Source organism: Phoenix dactylifera, chromosome 15 (assembly GCF_009389715.1).
Source record: "Phoenix dactylifera cultivar Barhee BC4 chromosome 15, palm_55x_up_171113_PBpolish2nd_filt_p, whole genome shotgun sequence".
NCBI classification, from domain to species: domain Eukaryota; kingdom Viridiplantae; phylum Streptophyta; class Magnoliopsida; order Arecales; family Arecaceae; genus Phoenix; species Phoenix dactylifera.
In genome coordinates this window covers 10,455,282-10,482,614 of record NC_052406.1, presented here as the reverse complement: position 1 = coordinate 10,482,614, position 27,333 = coordinate 10,455,282, and the positions used below count along the sequence as shown (strand labels likewise).

Genomic DNA, 27,333 nt, shown 5'->3' with positions numbered 1-27,333 from the left:
TCAGAGCGGACCCGGCCCATAACCTATGTGGACTAGGTAACACTGCAGCACGGATCCATTGGGGCTGACCATGGGCCAATCATGGTGTTTGTGATTTGATTTGAATAGATATGAATCTTTAGCCTGACGAGGACGTCAGGGCTTGAACGGGGGAGTATGTGAGGATCCGTGCGGGCGTGTGTTTAGTTCCACATCGGTTATTCGCTGGGTAGATCTTGAGTACTTATATAGGATCAAGGAACCCAAATAATACCTTCTGGCTAGCCATTTTGGGTGAGGTCCTGGGTTGTTATACATATTGAAAGCTATTAGATTTTAATGGGACATTGTCTTGGCATTTCGAGAGACTTCATCTTCTCTGACCATCGTATCGCAAGAAGCATACTAAATAAGATTTGAACTTTAACAGGTCTCACTCCATGAAAGGAAAAAGAAGCATGGAAGGACAAAAAACAGATTGTGTTAGTTTTGAACTTGTAGGGGGTATCATTGAATAAGATTCATTTGAAAAAGAATTAGGCTCCAGCTCAGCTTGCATGCCAGAGAAATAAGGCTGTCTGGCAAGCCAAGTTAGCAGGGTTAAGCTGAATATATTGGAGGAAGAATGGAGTGTTTGAACTATTTTATCCTTTCAAGCGTATAAACCGTTCTTGTGTTAAATTGAGCAATTAGGAATTTAGAATAGAAAGATAAAAGTGAAGCATTTATCAATTAGCCGAGAAGTCACTAGTCGAGAAGCCAATTAGTCAAAGAGAACAATCAGCACGTATCGACAAAAACTAACAGACACCTTTGACAGTCCGCAATTATGGCAACACCACAGCCTGCGTCCAACTAGTGCTGCATTTCGCCCATGCGGACTGGTTCCTATGCCACGACCGTACTACCACTGTTGCTTGGCCATTAGTGTATACCACATCAGCTCAGGTAATAACAAAATGAGCAACTTTATATAAAAGGGCAGCTCAGTGGACCTCAAATATGACGATGATGAGATTCATTCCTCATAGAGAGCTACACTGTACCGAACTCTCTCTCTCTTACACACTGTTGCCACTTTATTCTGACTTAGACATCAAAAGATCTCCACTAGAAATTTTTCCGCAAACGGACTTTTTGCAGGCTATCCTTGGAGGAGACCAGTACCTGACGTCTCAACCAGCATGCTTAACTTATCTCCATTTGACCTCAAGTCATCCAAGCTACGTTCCGACCTTGATCTGAATTCTACAAACATTCTGCTTTTGAAGCACCTGCAGCCTATAATGAGAAAAATGAGTGAAGTTTGAGCTTTGAACGAAGCATGGAGCTCAAGTTGCAGTTAAAAACAGACCATGATTCCATTTGGGCATAGCTTGACACTACAGCTATTTTCTATATGCAAACTATCAGTCATCAAACAGATTTTGTTGTTTCCAAAAAATAAATTATAAATTAATAATATATATTTGTATTATAGAAAACATAAAATTATAAAATTAGCACCAAACATACCTTCTAGGAAGAAAAGGGTCACGCTTGGTACAATCATGTAACTAACTCAAATTTGGAGGGCAATCATGTACTAGGAATGAAAGCACTCATTCGCTCGTCACAGCCAGGTGTACGGCTATGATCTTCTCAGATCGGACGGCTATAAACTAGTCTCCGATCTCTCAAAAGCCGAGCTTCCCCTAAAGTCTCCGTCTCTCAGATCTCCCCCTCTCTCCAGAAAAGGAAGAAAAAAAAAGATCGCGAAAGGGGAAAGGGGAAAGAAACGCACCGTAAGCATTAGAATCCCTGGTTACTCCGATCATAGCCATTCTCTTCCAATCCGATGTTTCAGTTCGCTGTCGAATCCTATCGCTCATGTTCTCCAGCCGCGTCGTAATTACTTCCCTTTTGCGACGATTTAGGGCTTCCGTTTGTTCTCCGTTTTTTTTTTCAAATTATCGGTGTCATATTTGTGGAGCCAAGGATTGTTATTGTTTATCTGTGGATTTGGACGAGAGATTATATTTGGATTTGCTTCTGTTTAATTATGAGATATGTTTGGTTGCGATTTTGCTTTTTCTTAGGGCTTTCTTTGTGCGGATTTGTTGATTGCGTGTGAAATCCTAAAAAGTGACGAAATGGCGATTCAGTATTTATGTTGTTGATTCTAAAATTGTTTATCGTGATTGGATCGGAAGTGGTCTGAATTGGATCAATGGAGTTGGTATAAATTGTTTATCATTTTTTTGCCGTGATTGTCGAACAAATTGAGAGGAATAGGTAATGGAGTTTCCTTTGGGGTTCGTTTTATTTATGGTAGTGTGGTTCGTTTCATTTATGGTAGTGTGGTTCGTTTAAAAACAATAAAGGGAAAAAAGATCTAGCTTTATGTCTATAATTCAAAATGCTTCATCATATGATCTGAAAGAATGGTACTGTATAGCAGCTATTGTAGCTTTATAATGGCCTTACAGTTCCTTGTTATGTCATAAATATAATCATTAATTATTGCTTTATGACCATTTCTATGACATTCATGGTCTTGTGATTTAACGATATCACTGTTCAGAGAGCTTAATTTTGTTTGTTATGAATATCATTAGCATTTTCAAGACTATATTTTATTACCACTTTTCAAATGAAAAATTTTACTATTCAAATGCGACATACTTAGATAGCTGTTATGTTTCCTGTTGTTATAGGTTACGTGCCATTTACAGGAAAAACTTTTGGAAAATTAGCCAAATAACAACCTACTGTAATGTTATTATGGATGATATTGTTTCAGCTTTTGGCCATTATATACCTATAACAACGTTAAACCCATCATTTTGAGAGGCAGTTCTGCTTATTATATTGTAAAAGGTTCAGACTGTCCCATGGTGATTTGTTGTTTTTTTGTCATCAACCATGAAAACCCTCTGTAATGAAGATGGTTGTTCTTCCAATCCAGGTGTTTTTCAGAAATGGCCGAATCAAAGCCCGGATTGAGAAAACCTGTGTTTATCAAGGTTGATCAGCTTCGACCTGGCACCAGTGGGCATACCCTGACAGTGAAGGTGGTGGACTCAAAGATGGTCTTGCAGAAAGGGCGCCCTGATGGGCCTCAAGTTCGACAGATGCGTATTGCTGAATGTTTGGTTGGGGATGAAACTGGAATGATAGTTTTTACAGCCAGGAATGAGCAAGGTAAGTATTACCTCAAATAAAACATATTAGGTAATGTTTTATTAGTGGATTGTAGATTGAATTCTTTCAACTTTTTTTTGTTTGTTAATATTTGTTTGTATGGTACACATGGAATACATGTATGATTTAATTGTAGATTGAAATGTCTAAATTTGTAATCATGATGGTACTATGATATTCGGATCTCTCTTTTTACATAGATAGTGTGCATTTATCCTTTTAAGAGTTTCATTTGAGCTTTTCCCCTCTGTTTATGATTCGTCATGATGCTGCCTTTGCTCCAAAATGCCAAACATTTTACTGGTGGATGATAGAACCTAGAAGAAAAGAAAATGGCTGGCTTCAGAGAAGCGATAATTAATCAAAACTATTAGGGGGAAAAACTTCATTTTCTCATGAACTCATTACTTAGCATAGTGAAACAGACCAGAGTGATGCAGCCAGGTTTTAGAAGGATCAAGTATCTTGCCATTTTGTCTAGTACACGTGATCTTAGCTATTCTGAGGAAATGTTTTGAAATCTAGAAATATCATTAAAAAACTGTTATAGATCTTGAAGTTGTTATTTAGCTTGAGGTCAGCTTCTAAGAAAGCTGATTGACATCAGATCATCATTTTTGTAGACAGAACCAGATGAACGTCCTTGTCCTATCTATCTCAAATGGAATGCTTTTATTGACAAGAAAAGATTGATCAAATGTGAGAAGGTGCAGTTTCTGCATGTTGTTATCATTGGAAGCTATTCCCTTCCACCGTCTGTAGTACTTGCTTCTCCTCATTTTTCTCAAACGAATAGGGGAATAATTTTCCATTTTCTGTCACTAATACTAAACCAAAATAATTTACTCATCATATTTAATTTGTTGTTTTGATTATTGCATCATACCATGACTTCATCTTTAGTGTCTGCTAATCAACATTTAGAATATATGCATTCTTAGATTGCTGAGATCGTTTATATAAGTTGTTTTATGCTTCCATGTCTTTCTCGCATATGTTGCTTCACTTCTGGTTGAACGCTAAAGGTCTTGCTGGAGGCATTCACCTCATCAAGTTGCCGGAAGCATTTACAGAGGCTACATTGTTTACATTTTGGTCGATTGTCAATGTTTTGGCTTAAAGGATCAATGATTCATCTCCCTTCGTCTCATTTTTCTATTCTATTTGCCCATATCTGAAACCATGGTCCTGGTTTCTGAAGTCCTATTCATCATTATTCGTAATTATAAGCAAACGCACATATGCACTGTCACGTTCACCCTCCTAGATGACCAAAAGAGTTCTATAGACATCTATTTGTGCGCTCATAGACATGGATGATATGCACATACAAATATTAAATGTATCTACATGCATCTATTACAATTTATACTTTCATTTGTAAAATGTCTAGATGTGTATTGTATGCTTCTGTCTTTATCAATGTCTGTATTTTCATGTGCATGTGCACACACTCATGCACAGAAACCATTTTTTAGAAGTTCTTGTTGGAATATTGACTTGATTGTTGAGTGCCGTATATTTGTTTTCTTTTATCTTTTTGATTTACTTTACCATGATGTCTTTGTGAAGCACTACTACCCTTTGCTCTCAATCTGCTAGGTGCTCCTTCCTGCAGCCTACTTTTACAAGTAATTTTTCTTTTGTTCTTTTTGTACATAATTCTCATGTATAGTGATCTGTGACTGTATGCTGCATTCTGAAACATGCACTTATATATTAGTCATCCCATTCCAGGGATTTTGTATGGTTCAACTAATCAATTTGTTAATAAATTATTTTAAAATTTTAAAATTTATGGTTAATCTTCATGTTCATGCATGCATGCAGTTACTAATGCCTTCCTCTAAATGTGACATGTATATAATTTTTCGCAGACAGTTTTATGAAGCCGGCATGCTTGTACTCATATCAAATTGATTTATTGAAATTGCATGAGCTTATTATGTAGATTTCCTTTTATGCCTGCCACATGTGCACTTGGGATTCAAACTGGACTTTTAGTCCGCATCATGGGAGTAACTGACTCCAAAAAATGCACATATGTATTCCTCTCTACCCATACATATTGCAGGTCTTTGTGCAATCTTAAGTGCTTATAGATCTGATCAAGTAGCTACATACTAGGTAGACCGAACCGGGCCTGTACTGCGCCGATCTGGTGGGAAACCAAGTCGGTTTGCCTATTGGAATTGGTTCTGGCTCCGAACCGATCAGAATCAACCGAAAAATGCCCGAACCAGACCGAATCGGCCGGTTCTGTTCGAACTCAGTGCAAACTGTCTGGTTCACACCAAGTCGACCCAGTTTGGAATTGGGCTCTCTCCCCCTCCGTTTCTTTTTTTAAAATGAATTGTTGGGATTCCCAACAGTTTTTTTTATGAAGTGTGTTTAGCCTTGAGATGGCTAAACGACTTCCTCTTCTCTCCAATTTGCGAAATCATACTGATTCAACGCGATTGAAGGAAGATTTAAGTCTAAATAAGGTGTGCTTCGTCTTTTCTATCTCATTTTCTCTATTTTTTTCTTGAAAAAATAGCTCAAAATTTGCAAAATAAAGAGAGATCATGCCAAAATTTTTGATTTGGTATTGATTTTATTATATGTTGTGGATCTATGGATGATCTACACGATAACATAAAATTTTTAATTTTTGGATTATGTATAATTTTTAACAATTAAAAATATATTTTTGGATTAAAAAATAAAGAAATAAAAAAAGTAAAATTCAAAAAAAAGTAAAATCATAAATATATTTAGGGGCATGCAAGCTACTCTTCAACAAATTTTAATGTCCATTTATTCAAGTTTTGATGGATTATGCGCATAGTGGCCTAGGCCTAAATTTGAAAAAAATTAAAGAATAAGTAGCCTTTGATGCATGCCCATGGGCCTAGAAAAATATATGTAGCATTCATTGTTGGATTTTACATGGATCTCAGCTGAAATTAACTTTTTTAAATATTTATATTTAAAAATTATTTTTAAATTTAAAAAATAATTAAAATATAATTAATACCAAAAATTATGAAAAATTAGTAGTATGTATTATCCATTGTTGGTTTTTACATGGAACTCAGCTCAAATTAACTTTTCTAAATAGTTATATTTAAAAATTGTTTTTAAATTTAAAAATAATTAAAAAATATAATTAATATAAAAAATATGAAAAATTAGTAGTATGTATTAAAATATATAATTATTTATAGCCATAGTAGAGCCGGTTACTACATGACTTCTTGTCCGAGACATCTTTTCAGAGATATGATCAAGAGATATTTAGACGAGGCCACTATGCTACCTGGTTAACTCGGTCAGGAGGGCGACACATTCTTCCAATATAGCCAAATAGAGACAGGCATGAAGGATAAGCAGGCAGAGAGTAGTACGAAAGATAAGCGGGCAGCGAGTGGCACGAAGGGTAAGCGGACAACGAGTGGCACGAAGGGTAAGCGGACAACGAGTGGCATGAAGGGTAAGCGGATGGCGAGTGGCACGAAGGGTAAGCAAACATTTTGTTGCCCTATGCAGCTCGGAACATCTTACATGTCAGATTTTGTTGCTGGCTTATTCGGATGGTCCTCTTCACAGTCGTTTTATCAGTCAGTTTATCGGTCAGAGGACACTTCTCAGAATTAGAGCTTTAGTGAGAGATCCGAGAGTACTTATAATCCGAAGCGCATTCATTATGGGATAAACATATAAGACTACAACGCCACTTGGTTAGAGGGGTGGGCTGATGTGTTTTCTGACTATGCTAGTGATCTAGATATCTACAAGAGGTATTGCCACTCGACAAAATTTTAGATATCGATATGTATGTTGTACTTTAAATATCTGTAATTGATTATTTTATTTTATATTTTCTACCTCATTACTTGATTTGAGGATATTTCATTGCATCTATTATCTCATTAATTATTTTATGTCAAGGTTCACCGTCTCAATACCGGACCCCGTATCAGTGCCACACTAGCACAGTGTTGGTACGGTATGGTACGAAATTTTTTTAGCATACCGAGTATCGGTATGTCATTCGTATCGGGTACTGGTATCGAACCAGTATGGTACAGTACGTTCCTTACCACCTGGTTTGGGCCGATACGACATACTATGTTTTATGTTTTGTATCATTTTAAAATAATAAGATGCATCATTTAGGTTACTGAGATCATAGAAACATCAAAAAATATCAAATTAGACTTAAAATCATTAAAAAAGTTTAAAAAGATTGATACTAATTAAATCAACTTGAAAAACTCTAACAAAAAAAAAATCGGGCAAGCATACCATATCGGTACGATACCGATCCGGTACCGTACCAACCCGTCTGCCGACTGATACGGGTCCCGTTACCGGTTCGGCGGACCATGCTACATAGTCCACTCGAAGCTTTTCAATTTCATGTATCAGATGAAACCAATCTTGATCACTAGTTATGTCCATGCATATGATCTTTGTTTCTTATGTTCTTGTGACAATGTTAATTGCATTTTATAACACAGCTGTCTGCTTATTCCTTGTCCATTGGCCTGATCTCTGTTCTCTGCCTTTTATGTGTTGATATATAATTAATTGCTTTTCTCTCGATCAACACTAGACCTCAGCTGTCCATGCACTTCATCAGATATTCCCTCCCAAGTGCAGCAAGTTCTTGTTTCTCTTCTTTCCCTCCTCTTGGTCTTCCATGGACTTGATTTTATCTTCTTTTTCCTGTGGTTACATTTTTCTGTGCTCTCCCTTAATTGTATTTATCCATTGACTGATCATCAAGCACTATGTAGCCCACTGCGTAGGACTAGTGCGCAAATACATGTGTGTGTGTGTGTGTGTGTGTTGGGGGGGGGGGGGGGTGCTGTTTGCAAAACTAAATTGTCTTATAACTTGTTCCATTTCAAATATCTTAAGATTTAGTTTATTGAGATGTTTCTAATAAGAAGCTACTTATGTTCTAACTCCTGTCATTGATATTTAAGACACGTTATACCTAAGCATGTCTTAATTTTTTCTCAACTATATACTAATTGTCATAGCATGAAACTTGCACTTACATCTTGATCGTACTATCTTTGAAACACTTTCTACTGATATAGGTGAATAATTTTATGAATATAGTTAACTTTGTAACTAAGCCTTAATATCTTATCATCATTTTTCCCTTAGCATCTCTACATGCTCTTCGACACCTTTTTCTAGCAAACTATGCTTTCTTACAAAATGTTGCAAGAAGTCTCTGTGCTAGTTCATTTGAATCAAAATTTTCACATAGTGCATAAGCTTAACTTGTTTCATGCCTGTTATATATGCATATTTGCATCAAATGAACTTTTTTATGCTCACGGAATATTTGACCAATTTTTCCAAATGTTATGCTTTCCTGAATTCAATTATTATGAGCTTAATCATGATTAGAGCTAGTTTTATTATTTATCTCCACTTCACATTTGTATTCTACACGTGTACAAACTCCAAACACTATACAGATGGCATCAGCAGTACAAAGTAGCATAACAATCTATGGTTCTATTATCCCCTCTCTTTTTTTCAGTCATGTTCTATCTCCATCCATAACTTGTCGATTTCCAGTGGACTTGATGAAGCCAGGGATAACTGTCATACTTCGAAATGCAAGGATCGACATGTTTAAGGGATCCATGAGGCTTGCCGTGGACAAATGGGGCCGTGTGGAAGTCACTGATCCAGCTGATTTCACTGTTAAAGAGGATAACAACCTGTCTTTGGTGGAATATGAGCTGGTGAACGTCGTTGAAGAGTGACCAGTTGCTACAGGGCCAATATGATACCCAAGCAACGAACAAATCAGGCTTGATGTGGTATTGTTTGTTTTCGGAGATTGGCAAATGGTATTTCCGTTCCCCCAAGCAGCTTCAACTCATGGAGCTGCCCAGAAATGTGGTTACGATTGCAAAGAATCTACAAGCAGGAATCTAGTTGAACCTTGCTACACTGCAGCTTGTTGAAGCCTCCAGCCAGCAAGATGATGGTGATTGCACCTCATAGGTTCATTATGTAGACTTTGTTTGGGTTTTTAAGAGTTTCTCGTAGTGTTTTTTAATGTTTAATTAAGTATCGAGAATGTTTATCTGGTCTTTGCTCCTGGGCTATAAAACATTAAAATATGTCAATAAGTTTCTCTATTTTTATACTGCAAGATTTTAATCTGCAACCTTTTAAAGTCCTGTACATAATGCTAGTTTTAACATTTTTCTGCTTCGAGAAGTCCTAAACAGATCCATGTTTTTTTCAGAATTTTTTTTTCTATATATAGAATAGACACAGATATTTTTTTTTTTTTTGCTGCATTCTCAAGGTACAACGTGAGAGTTGATTGGGGTATCCCAGCCAGGTATTATGTGGGGCCTCCAAGAAGAAATTATACCCTGCACTGCAGCCATGTTACCGTGCACACCATTTGCAGCTGCTCATTCTCGTGGGCTTCATTCATCGAGCGCTCATCGTAATGCACCACTGCAGGAATGAGTGGCTGGGATTATTGGCTTCGTGTTGGAATTTCTTGCCTCCAAGAGGAAAAAACCGCACGGTATAAGATTTTCAGTTTGCATTCAGAAAGAATTACAATGTCAACGTAGGGTTTTCTTTTTAAATACAATTGGAGGTAGAGACGAAGACATTCTGCCGTGATTTTAAAATCACTTTTTTAAATGAGGCTGCTAATATGAACTGATGAGATCATTTTAAAGTGAGGTTGCTAATCGTAAACTGCTTGTTTCGTTATTTATATCAGCTGGAACTCATCAATTGAGCGTGCAAGTGTTATTAAGAACATAGCACCCTTGATTTCTGAAATAAATCTTTTAAGTAATACTAAGGGCCTGTTTAGCATGGTAGTTGTTTTTCTATTTTTTGTTTCTCTACAAATCAGTAATGTATCATGCGGAAAATGATGTGGAAGATAGCACTTACATCAGAACTTCTGCTATTCCATTCATTTTTTTTTCACTTATTTTTGAAAGCAACAAATTGTTACTACCGAAAGCTCTGTTAGTTTTACAAATGATTTTTTTTTTTTTTGAAAAATTGAGTTTTTCATCATATATGGTGTTCGGTTAGCTCATTTTTCTTCATGGGTTTTTGGATATAAAAGCAGAATACGAGCTATACCAAAAGGTCCCCAAGTTAAAGATGTGTTTCCAATTGTTACTTTGAAGGGTGTGCTAAGCTCGTGTATGGTGAAAAATAAGAAAAAGCCTCCTATATATAGGGCTTGTTTGTTTCGCGGAAAGCATTTTTTTCTCCTAAAAATATAATTTCTGGAAACATATTTCTGAGAAGAGGATGTCTGATAAAGTACTTTTGGCATGTTTGGTTGACAATGGAAAAATGACAGATTTTCAGAGTGCTTATGTTTGAGTGACCATCCACTTTTCTAAGAAAGTTATGTGTAATTTTTATTATATCCTTAATAAAAATTAGATCTTTAATGCTTTTTTAATGCTGAAGGATTTTTTGAAAAAAAATAAAAATGGAGTGATTTCTAGCTCACGGAAAAGTAACTCTCCCATATTTTTCATGGGAAAAACATCCCATGAAACGTGGAAATCATATTTCCATGATAATATAACTTTTTTGTATTTTTTTTTAAAAAACTCAAATTAAATAAGAGGCATCTCATTACTTTTTTATTGACTATACTTTTTTCTCTTTTTTTTTTCATGAACCAAACGAGCGCGTAGTGTTAACTACCAAAGCCCTTTATTGATACGAGTCCTTTCCCTATTACTCCATTAAATGCACCTGAGACCTGGGTAATTAGGACAGTCAAGATTGAAAATGAAATGCTTAAAAAGGATTTGATGGGTATTGCAAGTTAATAGATATTGATGTTGGAGGGAGACCCGACTGCACCATAACTATCTAGATCCATATTTTTCGAGATGAGCCATCCAAGAATCAAACCCACAATTTTGACTGCTAAGTAGAGAGTTGCGATCATTGGGGCAAAATCTCTACTATTATAATGCAAATTATTTAGGGTCTGTAGGAATACTCGTAGTTCGTCATTCTACACAAAAAACAAAAGGAAAAAAAAAAATCTCAAATAACTTGCTGTGCACATTCTTTGAACATCCTCCTAGTTTTGTGCACATCATATGATAATTGAGACATCCCATTGTATTCAATCTAAAATGAGCAAGGATGAGAAAGAATACACAGAGAGTAAATAGATAGAGCTAGTCAAAATTTTGATGGTTTTTTTTTTTATGAATACCTTTCTAAAAACTCAAATTTATGTGAATACTCTCTTAAAATTTATATTTATTTCTGTACCCTTATAAAATACTATTTTTGCAAAAATGCTCCTAATATAACCGTTTTTCTAACACCGGCAATAAAAACCATATTTATTTTTATTAAAAATAAAATAGAGTTTTGAAATTACTTTTTTTATCCTTCACCGCAATCACCTTATAAATGTTTCTTATGGCACATATACCCATTAAGAGTATTTTAGTCATTTTAATTTGAAACCGTTAATTTTTTAACGGTGTTAGATGGTAAAATGTAGAATAGCAAAATAAGTATTTGATGAAGGTATACATGCAATTATCAATTTTGGAAGGATATTCATGCAAAATTCAATATTTAAGAGGGTAGTCATGCAAAAAGCCCAATATTGATTAGTGAAATCATGGTCATCCACCAAATGCTCTCATACGCGGCAAATATTAATACCGTTAGTTGACCTATTTATAACAAGATCTAAGGAAATCTCCTATATCTTTATACTAATCTATCGGGCAAGTAACTGGTACAGGGGATGGTGACATATTAAGGTCTCATCTAAAAGTCTTAATGCTATAAAACCATTAAAATGGGAACGCAGGGCTCCAACGTGTGAAAGAGAGGAAGGAACACACACACAAGAAAGGGACACTGAGAGCCAACACGTCTGCCATCAGGAGTGATCTCAACGACCAACCAAAATTTGAATGCAAGGGCTGTGTGCGTGCGTGTGGACTGCAGCAGAATCCACTTACAGAGTCCGAGTGTGTCATCTTTGAATTTTCTTAAGAATGGAGGTCCATCCTATGTCTCTGTCATCCAAAGGTGCACGCGACGAGGTGGAGAGCCGCCCTGTGGGCAAAACTGTTGTTAGTCGAGCAGCAATGAAGTTTTGGTTGAGTTTTCTTAGTTTCTCTCAAAGATGATTACGTATTATGATTTATTTGAAGCGTTCGTCGTGAATCGTAATTTTTCACTCCAGTGTGATTCCATGCATTCATGTAAACCATTAGTTGATGAATTTGTGTTTGTCTCGAATGAACATCGCAATCCATTTTGCAGTCTATTTCTCATTAGTTGTATTTTTTGTTTGGTAAATCAGAAAAAAAAAAAAAAACCATTCTACTATAAATATATTCATGGGAATCAAAAAATAAGATCCTCCATAAGATAGTTCCGTAAGATGCCGTCCAACCTGCTGCACTGTTAACTTTTCTGTGGATATGAGATGCTTCAAAAGAAAGTAAATTGTATCATCCATCGGCAATCTTGTAGAAGAGCACAAGAATTGATCTCTATAGAAGGTGAATCTGATAACTATCCGACAATTAATTTTACCATGTGCTAACCAAACTTTTGCTTTGCCTTAAAAGTATTCGCTTGGTTGTTCCTTAGTCCACATCAATGTGATTTTCTTCAATACCATTTTTGTCGCCTCCTTCAATCATGAGGTGAGAACATGTGCTTCATTCTTCACTGGATTAATTCCCTTCTCCCTACGGTAGAAGCCTTGGAATCTAGCAAACGGTCACTATATTGCTCAATTCATTTCTTGCATTGAGTCTAAATTTAATTGTGTTCCTAAAATAGAAAATAATTTGAATAAATTTATACACTTTCCCGCTTCTTCCTGTTGATCATCTTGCATAAGTTCTCAGTCTTCTCCTGAAAACTTTTCTGAAGCAGATTTTAATCAGCTATCATATGTGGTTTAGTTGAAATAGAAGATCTCGAGAGATATTAAAATTTATGTGAACTATGATGCATGGTCTAGCAAGAGATACATAAAAAAGAAAGGCATCGATATTTAACAAGTTAATCTAAATATAGCATACAATCAAGATTTTATTATAACATCATATTTAGCAATTATATTGACGTATTATCTAATATAATGTCATACTATTTCAAATTGGTAAAAAAAGAAAAGTGAAGATGAGCCTTGGTACAATAGTAAGATTGCAATAGTAGGTTACGAAATCGAAAGCACGTGGGGATAAGACTATATACATCTGGCCTATTTCAGACCCCACAATGATGTTTGTGCATGGAGATGAAGAAAATATATACCCCAACATTTTTGTCTTTTCTTCTTGATGGGAAATGGAGGATATGAATTTCTTCCCCCAGCTTTATTGAGATGAAAGAAAGCCCTAGCATTTTTGTCATTATAAGGGAGGCTGCAACATGTGACATGTCATGTAGAAAATGGCAAGGGTACCTTTCAAACACATGCAAAGATATGTCTTGATGTACATTGGAGAGGCCCTTCCATCACCATGCAAGCTTTATCTTCCTGTACCTGTCTGAGGTCTCATGATTCCCTTGCATGGGTGGAGGGTGTCTTTTCCATTGCACTTTCTGGGCCATCCCAATATCTTTTTCCAGATGGGTTGCCTCCACAGCAGGTTACCTGTCTGTGGCTTGTACTGAGCTCATTCAATTAGTTAATAAGTGGAGCTAAAGTTAAGCTTGGCCAGCTTGAGATCAGGTAAATTAAATTCAAAATATAAATAAATACATTATATGGTATTAAAAAATGACTCAAGTTATACATATGAAATGGTTGAGGAAGCATGACCAAGTTTTGGTGCTCCAATTGATTGGTAGCCCTCTATTACAATGACTTGTATGTATGATGGCTTGTATTTAAGGTCAGTTCCAAATTTGTCATTGCCACATACTTCTGCAGACATTGCAATGCCAATCAATCTGCATAGATTCTTTAACCATATTCGGGTGTGGTACCAAACGACCAATTTTTTCTTTAAATTTTTCGAAGATACAGTTTTATTGAAGATGTAGGATGTTTTGATAGTCTTTTTAGCATTGACCTGTATTATCCTTAAATGATCATTCTAGTCTACCATCTTTCACTTTTTCTACTTAAATCATCAGCCATTTGAGATTATCGCTCTTCTTATGCAGCCAGTTAAATATTATTTGCGATCCAAGATCTTTACTTGCAATCCACAATGAGACCTCCTCTCAGATAAAATGATAATGAGGCCATATGATCATTTTCCACCTTTGATGGTTTTGAGCAGTGGTTTCCTGTATTTCCTTTTCCACATTTTCCTTTGCAGATGTTTTTGTAGTTCTCTTTTTTGATGGAATATAAAGGAAGTGAGAATCTTCTCCCATGTTATATTATTAAAAAGGATATAAAGAACTACATAGAAAGAGAGGTTAGGGAAGTTAGGGACACAACGAGGACAACTTGGATAGGACACCCTTGTGGCTATCCAGCGATTTAGCCGAACAAAAATTATCCCACAAGGCGACATCCTACAATGGTGGTGATCGACTGAACAGAAAGGAGAAGAAAAAAATAATTAAAAAAAAAGCAGGGGAGGCTCTGTTTCTCAAAATTTGGCCATTAGCCGGCTTCAATTGAGCTAGCAATCAATGTCTCAGAGGGCTCGAGAGAGCAGTGAAGGCTAGCCCAATCTAACGACTGGAAACCTACGACGACGGTGGACAGCAAAATAGGAAAAGAAAAAATCCGAAACAGGGCATCCTTCTCACAGCTAAATCCGACGGCTCTAATCAGGCCGTCAATGATGGTCTTGGGGTCAAAAAAGAAAGGAAGAAGAAAGTTAGAGACAAATACCTCAACTCCGGCGAGGTACTTGGCTGCACTCCCCGGTGAGCACGATGGCTGAGATGCAGTAAGGAGGAAGATAATGCGGCGATGGTTGATTAGAACTCGCCGACGAGGTGATTCAAGGGAAGGAGAGAGAGGGTCATCTTGTCATAGTCCTTGCTTGCATTTTATCCATTTAACAGGAGAGTTTGGTTTTGAGGGTAACAATTTATCCTTCCAACCGAAGCTGATCTCGGTTCTACAAGCCCAACGACTTCTTAAGAAAGGTTGTGAAGGATTCCTAGCTTCTATGATTGAAACCCAGCAAAAGGAGCTTAAGTTAGAGAGCATTCCTATTGTGAAGGAATTTCCTAATGTGATTTTTGATGATTTGCTAGAGCTACATCCTAATAGAAAATGAGTTCTTCATTAATTTGATTCTTGGTACTAGTCCAATTTCTAAGGCTCCGTACTAGATGGCTCTTGGTGAACTGAAAGACCTGAAAAAGCAATTGTAGGAGTGGTTAGACAAGGAGTTTATCAGGTCTAGTATGTTTCTTTGGGGTGCTCCTGTATTATTTGTAAAAAGAAAGGATGGTAGTCTTCGGCTATGTATAGACTACCGGAAATTAAACAAGGTGACAATATTGAATAAATATCCTTTACCAAAAATTGATGATTTGTTTGATCAATTGCAAGGGGCCTAAGTTTTCTCAAAAACCGATCTTCGTTTCGGCTATCACAAATTGAAGTTAAAAGTTGAAGATGTACCAAAAACAACATTCAGAACCAAGTATGGACATTATGAATTCTTGGTTATGCCTTTTAGATTGATGAATACGTCGGCTGCTCTTATGGATTTTATGAATCGAGTATTCAAACCCTATTTGGATCAGTTTGTAGTAGTGTTCATTGATGATATTTTGATCGATTCAAAGAGCTCACAAAAACATAAGAAACATCTAAGGGTAGCTCTATGCTGAGCTATCAAAGTGTGAGTTATGGTTGGACAATGTTACCTTTTCCAAACATGTGATCTCCAAAAAAGATGTTTTCGTGGACCCAAAAAAAGTGGAGGCTCTAGTTGAGTGAAAAAAGAGCTTCCAATGTATATGGGGTATGCAACTTCTTAGGAATAGCGGATTATGACCCAAGATTTATTGAGGGATTCTCTCCTATTGCCCTGCCTTTATCTCTCTTGACTCAGAAACGAATAAAGTTTGAATAGGCAGATGACGGAGAGCAGAGTTTTCAAGAGCTAAAAAGATGGTTGGTGATAGCTCCAGTACTAATTATGCCATCTGGAATAGAAGACTTTACCATCTATAATGATGCATCTCGTGAGGGACGTGGGTGTGTTTTGATGCCGAATGGGAAGGTGATAGCTTATGTCTCTAGGCAGTTAAAGTCTTACGAGTAGAACTATCCTACACATGATTTGGAGTTAGCAGTTGTAGTTTTTGCTCTGAAGCTACAGAGGTATTATTTGTATGAAGAACACTGCGAGGTTTTTACAGACCATAAGAGTTTGAAATATATGTTTATCTAAAAGGAGTTGAACTTGAGACAAAAAAGATAGCTGGAACTATTAAAAGATTATGACTTAACTATCAGTTACTGTAAGAGCCATTGATGCCATAAGAGTAGCGAGTGAATCCAACCACACCATTTAAGAAGATTTGAATTTATGGAGTGACGAAGAGGGTGACGTAGCAAATTTCTATTTGTATATCATTTAAAGAATTTCTCTTTCCACGTGCGCCTAAACTTTGTCCCCCTCTACTTCTCATCTACCACACAAGTTTGCAATTGCTCCATGTGCTCAATGTTTTATTATTTTTATTACATTTCGTAAGTTGCTTGTGGTTCTGGGAGTTGATACTTTTTTTTTTCCCATTCTTGTATACATCCTAAAACCGCTTGGTGGTATGAGAATTTTTTACACATTGCGCTGTATAACCTAGTCGGCATACTCTATCAACTAATCCTTAACATTTTTAATGATTACTTATCATGTTCTCATCAAGCGACAACTACTAGTTTCACAGAGCTCCAGTATTAATTATTCTTTCTTTCCATGGCAATTTAGGGTTGCTACCTTAATCCTCTATAAAAGCATTGCTTTATATGATTTGGACCTTTTTCAAGTATCTGACCAAATTGATTCTGATCTAGGCCACCCTCAATACAATATCATGCACGACGACCAAATGACCATTTTTTTTTTATATATCACTAGCGAATTTAAAGAATTTGGTACACGGAATTTTTCTATCTATCAAAATCGAAGCGACGATGATGATTGGGTGTTTTTTTTGTCCACATTGAGGAACAAAAATTAGGTGAAAAAACTAGGTTTGTTGGTTAATTTAAAGCACGAACCCCATCTCGCTCCATGCTGATTTTGTGATTGCACCATGTGATCGATATCGTATATTTCTTTTCTTGATTTGCTTGGAGTCATAGGTACTGTTTTATATTTCAATCCTTTTCTACACACAACAACAACGTGAGGGAATATGAAATTTTCTATGTACTTAGCCTTGTATAAGCCCTAGGGATATGCTACCGTCCACGCCCAGCAACCAACAATTACATCCATGCATGGAAGCCAAGCCTTTGACTATTCTTTGTTTCTAGCACGAGCTTAGGCTGAAGGGCTTACCCTTTTGTTTTTTGGCACATATATTACCTATTTTTTTTCTTGTATACAAGCAAAATTTTAAATAAGCTAGGCCTTTTGCAACCGACAGCCAGCTGACGTAGTTGGGTCTGAACTAGGCTTGGCATTAGCATGATTTGGTTCGTAGACTCGTAGTTTTATTACTTCCTAAATTGATAGCAAATTGGAAGTCCGTCGTAATCTAATTAAACAAGTGAATTAGGAGTATCAATAATTCCTTAAGGTAATACTTAAATTGTGTCTTATATAGTTTTTTTTTTATTTTTTTCTCTCAAAGTCTTTTTTAGAGGAAAAAGTTGCATTTATTCTAGAGCAGTGTGGGCAGCCGATGTACCAATAATAATAATAATAAAAAGGGTAAAGTATGTAATGGATTATTGACTTGAGAGCCCAAACTAAATGAGCTAAAAGGCCAAGCAGCTATGGATGTTAGCAGAATAAAGGAAGGAACAATACAAGGGAGGCCAAGAGAACCGAGATGCCTTCTATCTCTAACCAAAATTGAGTCATGCCATTATCCAAGTAACAAGGAATGACACCATTCGATTATTTATAGCCCTATTCTTAGCCACAGGAAAAAAAAGCACCTGGATTGGTCTCCTCCCACGGCCAGGGCTAAAAAATTGAAGGCGTGGTCGGTGTAAGCGTAGGAAAGAAGGGGATGGCACCGTTCGTCGTTACTCAGTAATAGCCGCCTTGTCATCGGAGATGGTGCGCGTTTCCTCCGGTAAGGATAAGTTTGGTCACACTAGCTCCTCCGTCCGGGTCCCACACGTAGACGCGGTTCATTTTGCTCTTTATATACGCGAAGGCCGTTGCTCTATCGGCCACCCAAGACAAAGCCTCACCTCCTACTCCTTTGCTTTAACCTTCCATTGTGTGGTTCCAACCCTTTGAGCAGTGGCTTTCTCCTCCTCCCTCCATGAAGAGTTCTAGTGGTGGCTCAGCAGCTAAGATGGAGAGGAAGACAGTGGAGAAGAACAGGAGAATGCACATGAAAAGCCTCTGCATGAAGCTCGCCTCTCTCATCCCAAAAGAACACATAAGCACCTCCAAGGTACCATCACATCTTATGATTCCAAATTCTCTGTTCTTTTCCCTTCTTCCCACCTTGTTTTCAGGGTATTGCACCTTATTTGAAGTTATAGACACGGATTGCTATAATTCTGATATCAGCTTCATGCTATTGGCATCTGGTTCCATCCGGTTAATTAATTCGGTGAAAGAGTGAAGCTGGAATCGCTGGCTTTTACTCTCTAATCATTGCATGAATACAGGTCTCCATATTGTTCAATAGATTGGGCAGGTAGGATGAATTGCCAGGAGCTTCTTATTGTCCCCCCTTTGATCTATACATTGGGGACTATTTGCAGTATTTTTTTTTTTTTAGCATCTACGTTTCTATCAAGACCTTCCTTAATTATTTATTGTTTTCAGGTCTTTTCGTTTTAGTTTTCATTTGAATAACATAATAATAAATCCAATAAATTGAGATTTTTTTATACTAAATTCCAAATCCCCACGTGATGTGCTCTATCATTGAGCTTGGCTTCTTTTTTTTTTTCAAAAAAAAAAAAACTTTTCAAATAGCTAATAAAAACATCCCACATGGCATGTATGTTGGCGTCGGACCAAGAAGTAATAAAGAATTCAGTTGGAGATTCGGAGAGATCTTAGTAAGAAAAAAAAATATAGTCGTGCTCATCTGTGATGCGAGACATCTGTTATTTTTATTTGACGATAAGGTTTTTGTGCATCTGAGTGGGCCAAAGTGTGAGCAATTGGGTCGAGCATGTCCTTTAACAGGTCATCACCTTAACTTCATGCAGATGGTTCTGGCTTGTGTCCAAATTGTGACGTGGACTCCAATTAGGTCAGGTTTAGACAGCACAGAATTGCATCAAACACGGCCGGACTCGGATCAAACCTGATAAAAATATGCTAGAGCGAATCAAAAGCACCGGCCGAGAGCACCTAGATTGGATCGAATTTTAAAACATTTTCTACATTGATCATAGTGATCCTCTTCCAGTAATAAAAGCCTAAAAAATATCGGCCTTAAGTTTCATGAATTAATTATGTCTAAAAGCACCTTTAGCTTTTACCACCATTTGAGTGGGTCATACCGAGCAACACTCTGGAGATGCTCTTTGAAATTTCTCAAGTTCTTCTTCAAGAAAAATCTGAAAACAAAGTGGGATGCTTAATGATTCAATAAATGATGCATATAATTACATAATATATTTCCATAATATTGTGAAAGCATTTACACAATATATCTCGCATTCATACCAACTTTTGGTTGTGTTGTAAAATCTTACAACATGTTCATAAATTCTTTTGAGAAGCATCATGAGAAAGCGATTAGATGGCAAGAGAAGCAATCTGCATACTAGCTAGAAGTTTTCAGAATCGAATCTTTCTGCTAGATATTACTAAATCTTCTCTCTTGACCTTTTGACTTGTTTAGGATGTTTTGACACAACAAGATCACTTGGATGTGGCCACATCGTACATTAAAAAGCTTCAAGATAGGATTGAAAACTTGAAGCAAAGGAGGGAATTGCGAACAAGCATCGATGGAATCAACAACGATATGAGCAGTGGGATGACGATAGGCATTAGGCTGCCCGTGATTGAAGTAAGACATCAAGATTCGAACTTGGAGGTCGTTTTGATAAGTGGGCTTGACAAGAGGTTCATGTTCCATGAGGTGATCAGTATCCTTGAGGAAGAAGGCGCAGAAGTTGTCAGTGCAAGCTTCTCTGCTGTTGGTGACAAGATCTTTCACGTAATTCACTCCAAGGTAATCTATCATAAGTTGCCTTCTTTCTCCTTATTTGTCACTTTAATGGAAACCTTTGCAGACCTATGAAGGAATAATAATAATAATAAAAGCCAAAGAAAAGAAAAGAACCCTCCACATAATAGTAATTTGCAAATGCGTCTCATGGATTTTATGCACTGCACAAATCATAAGGCAACCACATGCCAGGATCGAAGAGATCCGTATGCCTTATGATTCGTGCAATAATACTTGGATCCACTTGCAGCACCAAGATAGGCTCTACCCTAAATGTTAGAATGTTTTGAATTGGCCATCTTTGTTTTTGCTCAATTAAGTACCCGTATGGGCGTCGTTAGCCCACCAACTCCTTCGGTAGGTAATGATCAAGGCATTTAATCAGGAAGCAAATTTAAGAGTCTTGCTGAGTTAAACTTGGTTTCTAGTAGCCATACCTGCATGAGTTGAATCTGACAAGCCTCAGAATGTGCCCATGGGCTTTAATTCAGAATTTAAACAAAAAGAAAAAAAAGAAAAAAACAGAGAAATGGGGGCAGAAGAACAAAAAAAAATCCAGAGGATGGTTATAATTTTCTTTTATGGTTTTGCCTAAAATACACATAATGAGTGCAGATATAATGAAGGTATTCTTGGTTTGTGCAGGCAGTTAGCTCTAGAATCGGCTTGGAGGTTTCAAGGGTATCTGAGAGACTAAAGGAGTTGGTTCAATGATCAATTGTAGATCCTCAAGAAGCTGCAACCCTAGAAACCAGATCGAAAAGCAAATTCGATAAAAGGGGAAGGAACACATTGAACAGAGTTATGAGTTATAATTTCCCTTGAAGCATGATTCTGATGGCGAAATGGGAAAAGATCGTTGACAACTGCAGTCAATAGCATAGAACATAGAGAAGGGATTACTCTCTTGTATTGGTAGCTGTGGCTTTGATGATGCTCAAAAAAACTTCTCTTTTCGCTCTTTAGTACATGGGTATACTAGGAGGTTTGTACCTTGCTCTGGAGCAGCAATGGGTATTAAGAAGCTCGAGATATAATGCCAACTTTGAAGCTCTTTAACTATGGATATGGCATGATAGATAAATTGTTAAAGCAATTGCTTCAATTGGACATGGAGAATGATCATGTCGTAATGTATGCATTAGCTGAGGCATATAAAATTATGTCCATGAAACTTATATTGGAGATCAATAACATACACTCGCATGTGTGCAAGTAACAAGCTTTTCCATGTTGATGTTGTTATCTACGTGTGAAGTAATGGCTTTTGTGCAACGTCGAAAGGGTCTTATGTAGTAGGATCGTTCGGATTGTTACAACCTCTAGCAGATGGTTTGAAATTGATTCTAAAAGAACCTATTTCACCAAGTAGTGTTAATTTCTCCCTTTTTAGAATGGCTCCAGTGGCGACATTTATGTTAAGTCTGGTCGCTTGGGCCGTTGTACCTTTTGATTATGATTTGGTATTGTCGGTTACTTTATCTGTTTGCCATATCTTCGTTAGGTGTTTAAGAAATTATTACAGTAGGTCGGTCTATAATTAGCGGGGGCAGCAGTTCGGTCACCTATAATTGGCGGACCAATTAGTCAAAAATGGGTTTGTGCCTTTCGATAGAGGATAGGGCATATCCATAATCTTAATCATTTCCACCCAGGCTCTTAGGCTCTTCTCTTGGTTAACATGAACTTCTTACTTTAAGGCCATGACTAACAACTTTGTTTTATTAAGAAATGTAATATTCATGCCATTTATAATTGTGAGCGCTAGGAACACATTGTGTGGTAGGGTCAACCTGATTTATGCTTTGACTTATATTAGTTCGACTCCATTCAATAATTCTCATGTTGGACTAGGAGGCATCTAATTTCATAGAGTAAGGTCTATATTCCATGATAGATTAGGTCCACTTTAATCGATATGTTCCCTTGGATTTGGTCTTGGAGGCTAGTCGATTGGGTTGAAATTGAGCTCCAGCTGGCTTTGCATGCGATGACAAATGTCTCATCCTCTTATATTACAAATTATTGTTAACAGATAAAATAAAATTAGGAAAAAAGAAAAAGATGATATGTTACTTTTAAGATGCTATTGTTGCTGAAATTAACCTAGAACACTTTGTTAAATATATGTAAACTCTTTTTTTTATACGACTCACAAGAAGGTTAGGATGCTGGTATGTAAAAGGCTTTAGGTTGCCACAAGCGGCTAGAGAAACCCTCATACGGTCATCCTTTGTGTATGTCACCTTACTTACTCGAGGAATTGATAAGATGCATGGTGTGCATTGGATGAGATCCACATTCCTCGATCTTTTTTCTATCATTTGATTACAATTGTCAATTTTGGTGATCTAAATCACTTTTGTTAATTTGCAACCAAGACACTAATTTCAACCATTGTGGCTCCTAAAACATTAAGATTTGCAGCCTCCTACGGAAATACAATATTTTTCTTAAGACAATTATTGTTATTGAGAAGAATCCTTAGGATAGTATATCACAATCTTGTCATTTAATGAGATTTTAAGCCAAAATGGATTGCAGAAAAAATTATTTCAAGGAAAACCAAAGAGTCTATAAGCTGTGCCGGGGCCGGTCATGGACATCCGGAGACGTTCTCACATATTTCTTCGTGGACGAAAAGGCCCCTGTCTTTGTTTCCACGGACCTTCCAACGCTGGAGGGCTTTTCCGTCATTTTATTCTAATCCGTTTCGCTTGGAGAAAATTCGACCGTTGCTGCCCCAACGTTCCAATTTTGCAAACCTTAAAACGCTTTCCTTCTTGCTCCCCTTCCATGCTTAGAGTCGATCAACTCTCTCTCGCGCGCGGGCGCACCCATTCCTTTCTCCTCTCTTCCGGCGATATTTAGCGAAGTACGGAATTCTCAATCGAAGTCTCCTTGGTTTCCTATTCGTTCTTCTCCCCGGGTTCTCGCTTCTTTTGAGGATTTCTTTTTCGCTGTAACTACTTGATCAAGGTTTCATGGCCTTTCTGGTGGGTACTTGAGCCGGGTTTTTGATCTCTATCAAGAACTCAAGAAATTAGGTAGCTTTAGGTTCGTGGATCGAGAACAGGGGAAATCGGCTCGCGTTCAGTATATATGTAGATGGATCTTCTTTGTTCTTGGTATTTATTTATCGTTTCAGATCTTATCTCTCGAAGAGTCAGAGCCAGAATAGTCCATTCGACGAGTTTTTCCGAACTCTCTTTCTTGTGGGATTTTCAAACTCTTTTTCTGATGGTACTTGGACACCCCATCGGAATTTTGTCCGATCTGGTTAATAGCAACCATCACCTTTCTGACAAAAATTCACGATTCTGGATTTTAATCTACTTCATATTATGCTATAATTATTCTCAGATTGATAGTTTTTTGGGGGATTTTCTTGATTGTTCTTCTCCAATTCTACTGTGCTTTGCTCACACCGTTTTCTTGATAGGCTAATCTTTTGCTTCATATTGCATCAGCTTCGATTTTATTAATTTGCATCTAAATGCTGGAAATGAGAGGATTTTCTTGCATTCTGATGGTTGTTTGATTCTTCTCGTCTTCTCCAGGCGCGCGATGGCGACACTGGCACCAGGGATTCTATTGAAGCTTCTCGATGGCATGAACACCGGAAAAGCTGCCAAACTAACCGGGGAGCACCGAAATGCTCTCTTGCAGGTGACCGACATCGTCCCAGCGGACCTCGATGAGAAGGATCTCTGGCCGAGGCACGGATTCTTCATCAAAGTATCAGATTCCTGCCACTCCATCTATGTCAGCCTGCCATCCGATCAAGATGACCTTGTGCTCAGCAACAAGCTGCAGCTTGGCCAGTTCGTCTATGCCGGCAGCTTAGAGCCAGGATCACCGGTTCCAGTTATCATGGGAGTGAAGCCGCTCCCCGGAAGACACCCTCTGGTGGGCACGCCGGAACCCGTCGTCGCAGCGAAAGGCAGCCACCGCCAAAGAGGCTCATGGGGGCCGGACCAAAACCGGACCGGCGGTGCTCCCTCACCGGAGGTCGTCAAGCCGACCGCACTGGTATCCGCCGGGAAAACCCCTGTTAAGGATCGGGCACGAAGTACTCAGGTTTCGCCGCTGGTTAGCGGAAGAGTGGCCCCAAGATCGTCAGTAAGCGGAGCGCTTCTGTCCAAGATGGCAGACTTAAAGGAAGCAAGCTCAGCTTCACTAAGGAAAAGCTGCGTCTTCTCCAAGTCCTCGAGGAGCAAGACCCTGTGCGAGCGCAATCCTAAAATCCCGAAGAGTCTCTTCCCCACTGTAGGTATTTGAACCAAACCCCGGTTTCCAAAAATTTTGTGAAGTTTATCATCCGACTATATAACAAGTTCTCTTTTATAGGAGAAGAATGCAACAACTTTCACAACTAGATTGAGAAGCGCTGCTAAAGCTGAAGATTTCTCCTCAGCGTCTGATGAGCAACAAGAAGACAATTCAGTGACATCTAACCAAGAAAGCTCGGGAAATCGCTTGCAATTACCTAGAAAGCTCAGCACACTAGGAAAGGTGAAGTGCTTGACCTCCTACTGCAAGCTAATTGAAGTTGTTTTTATATGTTCTAGTTCTTGAAAAAGGTTGCATGCATTTTGAATCCTTCAGGAGGCGATTCAGCGCAAAGAAGCAGCTGGGAAGGTAGCTCTTCAAGCGCTGCGAGATGCTTCTGCCACAGAAACTATAGTTCGGATCCTCAAGTAAGCTGATGAAGACTACTACTTTTGAGACCCAAGTTCATACTGTGTGCACTCTTTCCTTTTGAGGGGGCAGAGGTTTCAGATTTTTTTTTTTTTCTTGGCTGCTTGCAGGATGTTCTCAGACTTGAGCACTGCTGCGAGACCAGAAGCTCCAGCTGCTTGCTTCGATCGGTTCCTAAGCTTTCATCAAGAGATTGTGCAGGCAATGACTGACCTGGAGACGATTCGAGCAGCTACTTCAATTAGCGAGACAAATAAGGAGTCGACAGCAGTGAAACCAAGCGAGAAGGATGATCAAGCCATAATCCTGCAAGAGAGAGCACATAATTCAATCAACGGAGATGGGCAGGAAAATATGAAATCCAAGAGAAGAGCAGTTGTTTCTAATTCAGTTTCATTTGGCCCTGAAACAAGTGAGTTAAAAGTAAGCCTCGTCAAGCACCGGAGATCGAGTGGGAACCAAAAGACTTCTTCAGGTAGGAAAGGAGTGGATGATGGCATCGATAAAGATGAGAACAAAGCACCGTCTCCTAGCTTGGGTGGCTCGATAAAGTTGGCGAAGAATATACGAGATGAAGCTGCACTTTGGTTTATGGAGTTCCTGGAGGCGGCATTGGAATCAGGCCTGAAGAAAACAAGAGGTTCTATGGGTGTTGGTGGACGGAAGTCTGGATGCTGCCCGCAGTCATTGATACTGAGGGTAATCAACTGGGTAGAGGTGGAGCTTCCCAAGAATCCAGTCCATCCTAGAGTAACACAGATAGCAAGAAAACTAAGGATAAAAGCAAAGAATCCTTGATTCAAACGCAATTGTTATGCAGAGTGGAATAGGTCTCCTAGATCCCACTGTTGATTATGTAATGATTTGAGCCTATATGTATATATGTGTATGTTGTGTGTACATTTCATTCGTGTGTAGAATGGATACTAGCAGTTCTTTTACGATTGTCATAAAAATTAAAATTTTAAATTCTGTAGAATGGAGGTGTCGCAAATGAGATGCCCCACTATCCTGTCCTATCCCAGCAACGGTTCCAAACCTACATTCTAGTAGGTATCCTCCATCTTTCTCCCGCTTATTCTTTTCTTTCCTTCTTTTTTTTATCCTTCTTTTTTTTTCTTTTCTTATCTTTATCCCTTCCTTTCTTTCTTGTTTCATTTTTCTTCTTTTTCTTTCCTTTCTTTCTTCTTTCCTTTCTCCTTTTCTTTTTCTTCTTTCTTTTTTTCTTTCATTTTTCTGCTTATTCTTTTCTTTCACTCTTTCCTCATGTTTCCTTCTTCTTTTTTTTCTCTTTCTACTTCTCCCCCCACATAGATGGATTTTTTTGGAGTCCTAACCCTATCCCGGTTCCATTTTCTTACAAGAACGAGATGGGATGTCAAGACGCCCTCCATTCCATCGGAATTTAAAACTCTGGTAAAAATTATTTGTTAACTGTTCGAAACCTAATTTTCGAAAAGAAAGTGGGCAAAATAGTGCATAAACTTTTTAATCAAAAATGAAGATGCAAAGGGCAAACTTGTGCAAAAAAAGAATATTTGAGTTCAAGATGGTTTCCTCAAAAAAAGAAAAAAAGTTCAGGATGGATTTTTTGATTAATATTATTAGTATAGGACCTATTTGTTATCACCGTTGTTTTTGTGTTTCTGTTCCGATGCAAAATAATGAAATATCATACAAACATAGTATTTATACAAAATTTCTACCATTTGTTCCTTTTATTTTGATTTTTTAAAACAACAAAACTTTGCTACCAAAAGCTCTAAATTTTATTAATGATTTTGAGAAAAATAAGAAAGTTTTATGATACATGTTTTTTCTTCACTCTAGTTCACTCTTCTAGTATTTTTGAAAACAACAATGAAAAAAAAAAACAGGCCCTATACTAAAAAAAAAAAACAACAACAACAATGAAAAAGAAAGGTAATGCCAAACCGCCCCATACTTTTTACCTTATTGGAGTTTTAAGTAGAAGGTTATAAAATACTGAAATCACCATAATCTTCATGATGATTTTATTGACAGCTTTTTTTTATGAAGGTTGTGATATTTATGACTAGTAGTAGATTTTAAAGCCAATTTTGAACGCACACAAAAAAAAATAACTAAAAATTTCTGAAAATTGTTCTCATA

The 27,333-nt window shown here is 37.6% G+C and overlaps 4 protein-coding genes across 5 annotated transcripts; all 4 read left to right on the top strand.

Moving 5' to 3' along the window:
- The first annotated feature begins 1,658 nt into the window (after window positions 1-1,658).
- On the top strand, window positions 1,659-9,410 carry LOC120113302 (uncharacterized protein At4g28440-like). 2 transcript variants are annotated; one of them, XM_039134404.1, is made up of 3 exons: window positions 1,659-1,763; window positions 2,927-3,162; window positions 8,749-9,410. In XM_039134404.1, the coding sequence occupies exons 2-3, from the start codon at window positions 2,940-2,942 to the stop codon at window positions 8,937-8,939; spliced, it is 414 nt and encodes a 137-aa protein (XP_038990332.1). In that variant the 5' UTR covers window positions 1,659-1,763; window positions 2,927-2,939; the 3' UTR covers window positions 8,940-9,410. The 2 variants fall into 2 exon arrangements, with proteins under 2 accessions (XP_038990332.1, XP_038990331.1); XM_039134403.1 differs by having other exon boundaries at window positions 1,692-1,866.
- Window positions 9,411-18,512: 9,102 nt separating this feature from the next.
- Window positions 18,513-21,718, top strand: LOC103705848 (transcription factor bHLH162). Its single transcript, XM_008789729.4, has 3 exons — window positions 18,513-18,753; window positions 20,167-20,502; window positions 21,145-21,718. The coding sequence occupies exons 1-3, from the start codon at window positions 18,619-18,621 to the stop codon at window positions 21,211-21,213; spliced, it is 540 nt and encodes a 179-aa protein (XP_008787951.1). The 5' UTR covers window positions 18,513-18,618; the 3' UTR covers window positions 21,214-21,718.
- An 11-nt stretch (window positions 21,719-21,729) lies between these two features.
- On the top strand, window positions 21,730-22,101 carry LOC108511046 (NADH-ubiquinone oxidoreductase chain 1). The gene is given in 3 exon segments (XM_039134402.1): window positions 21,730-21,784; window positions 21,787-21,970; window positions 21,972-22,101. Coding segments are annotated over 3 exon segments (354 nt in total). The 3' UTR covers window positions 22,087-22,101.
- Window positions 22,102-23,282: 1,181 nt separating this feature from the next.
- LOC120113301 lies at window positions 23,283-26,136 on the top strand. The gene is made up of 5 exons (XM_039134401.1): window positions 23,283-23,374; window positions 24,060-24,768; window positions 24,850-25,014; window positions 25,108-25,199; window positions 25,311-26,136. The coding sequence occupies exons 2-5, from the start codon at window positions 24,067-24,069 to the stop codon at window positions 25,996-25,998; spliced, it is 1,647 nt and encodes a 548-aa protein (XP_038990329.1). The 5' UTR covers window positions 23,283-23,374; window positions 24,060-24,066; the 3' UTR covers window positions 25,999-26,136.
- The last annotated feature ends 1,197 nt before the right edge of the window (window positions 26,137-27,333 follow it).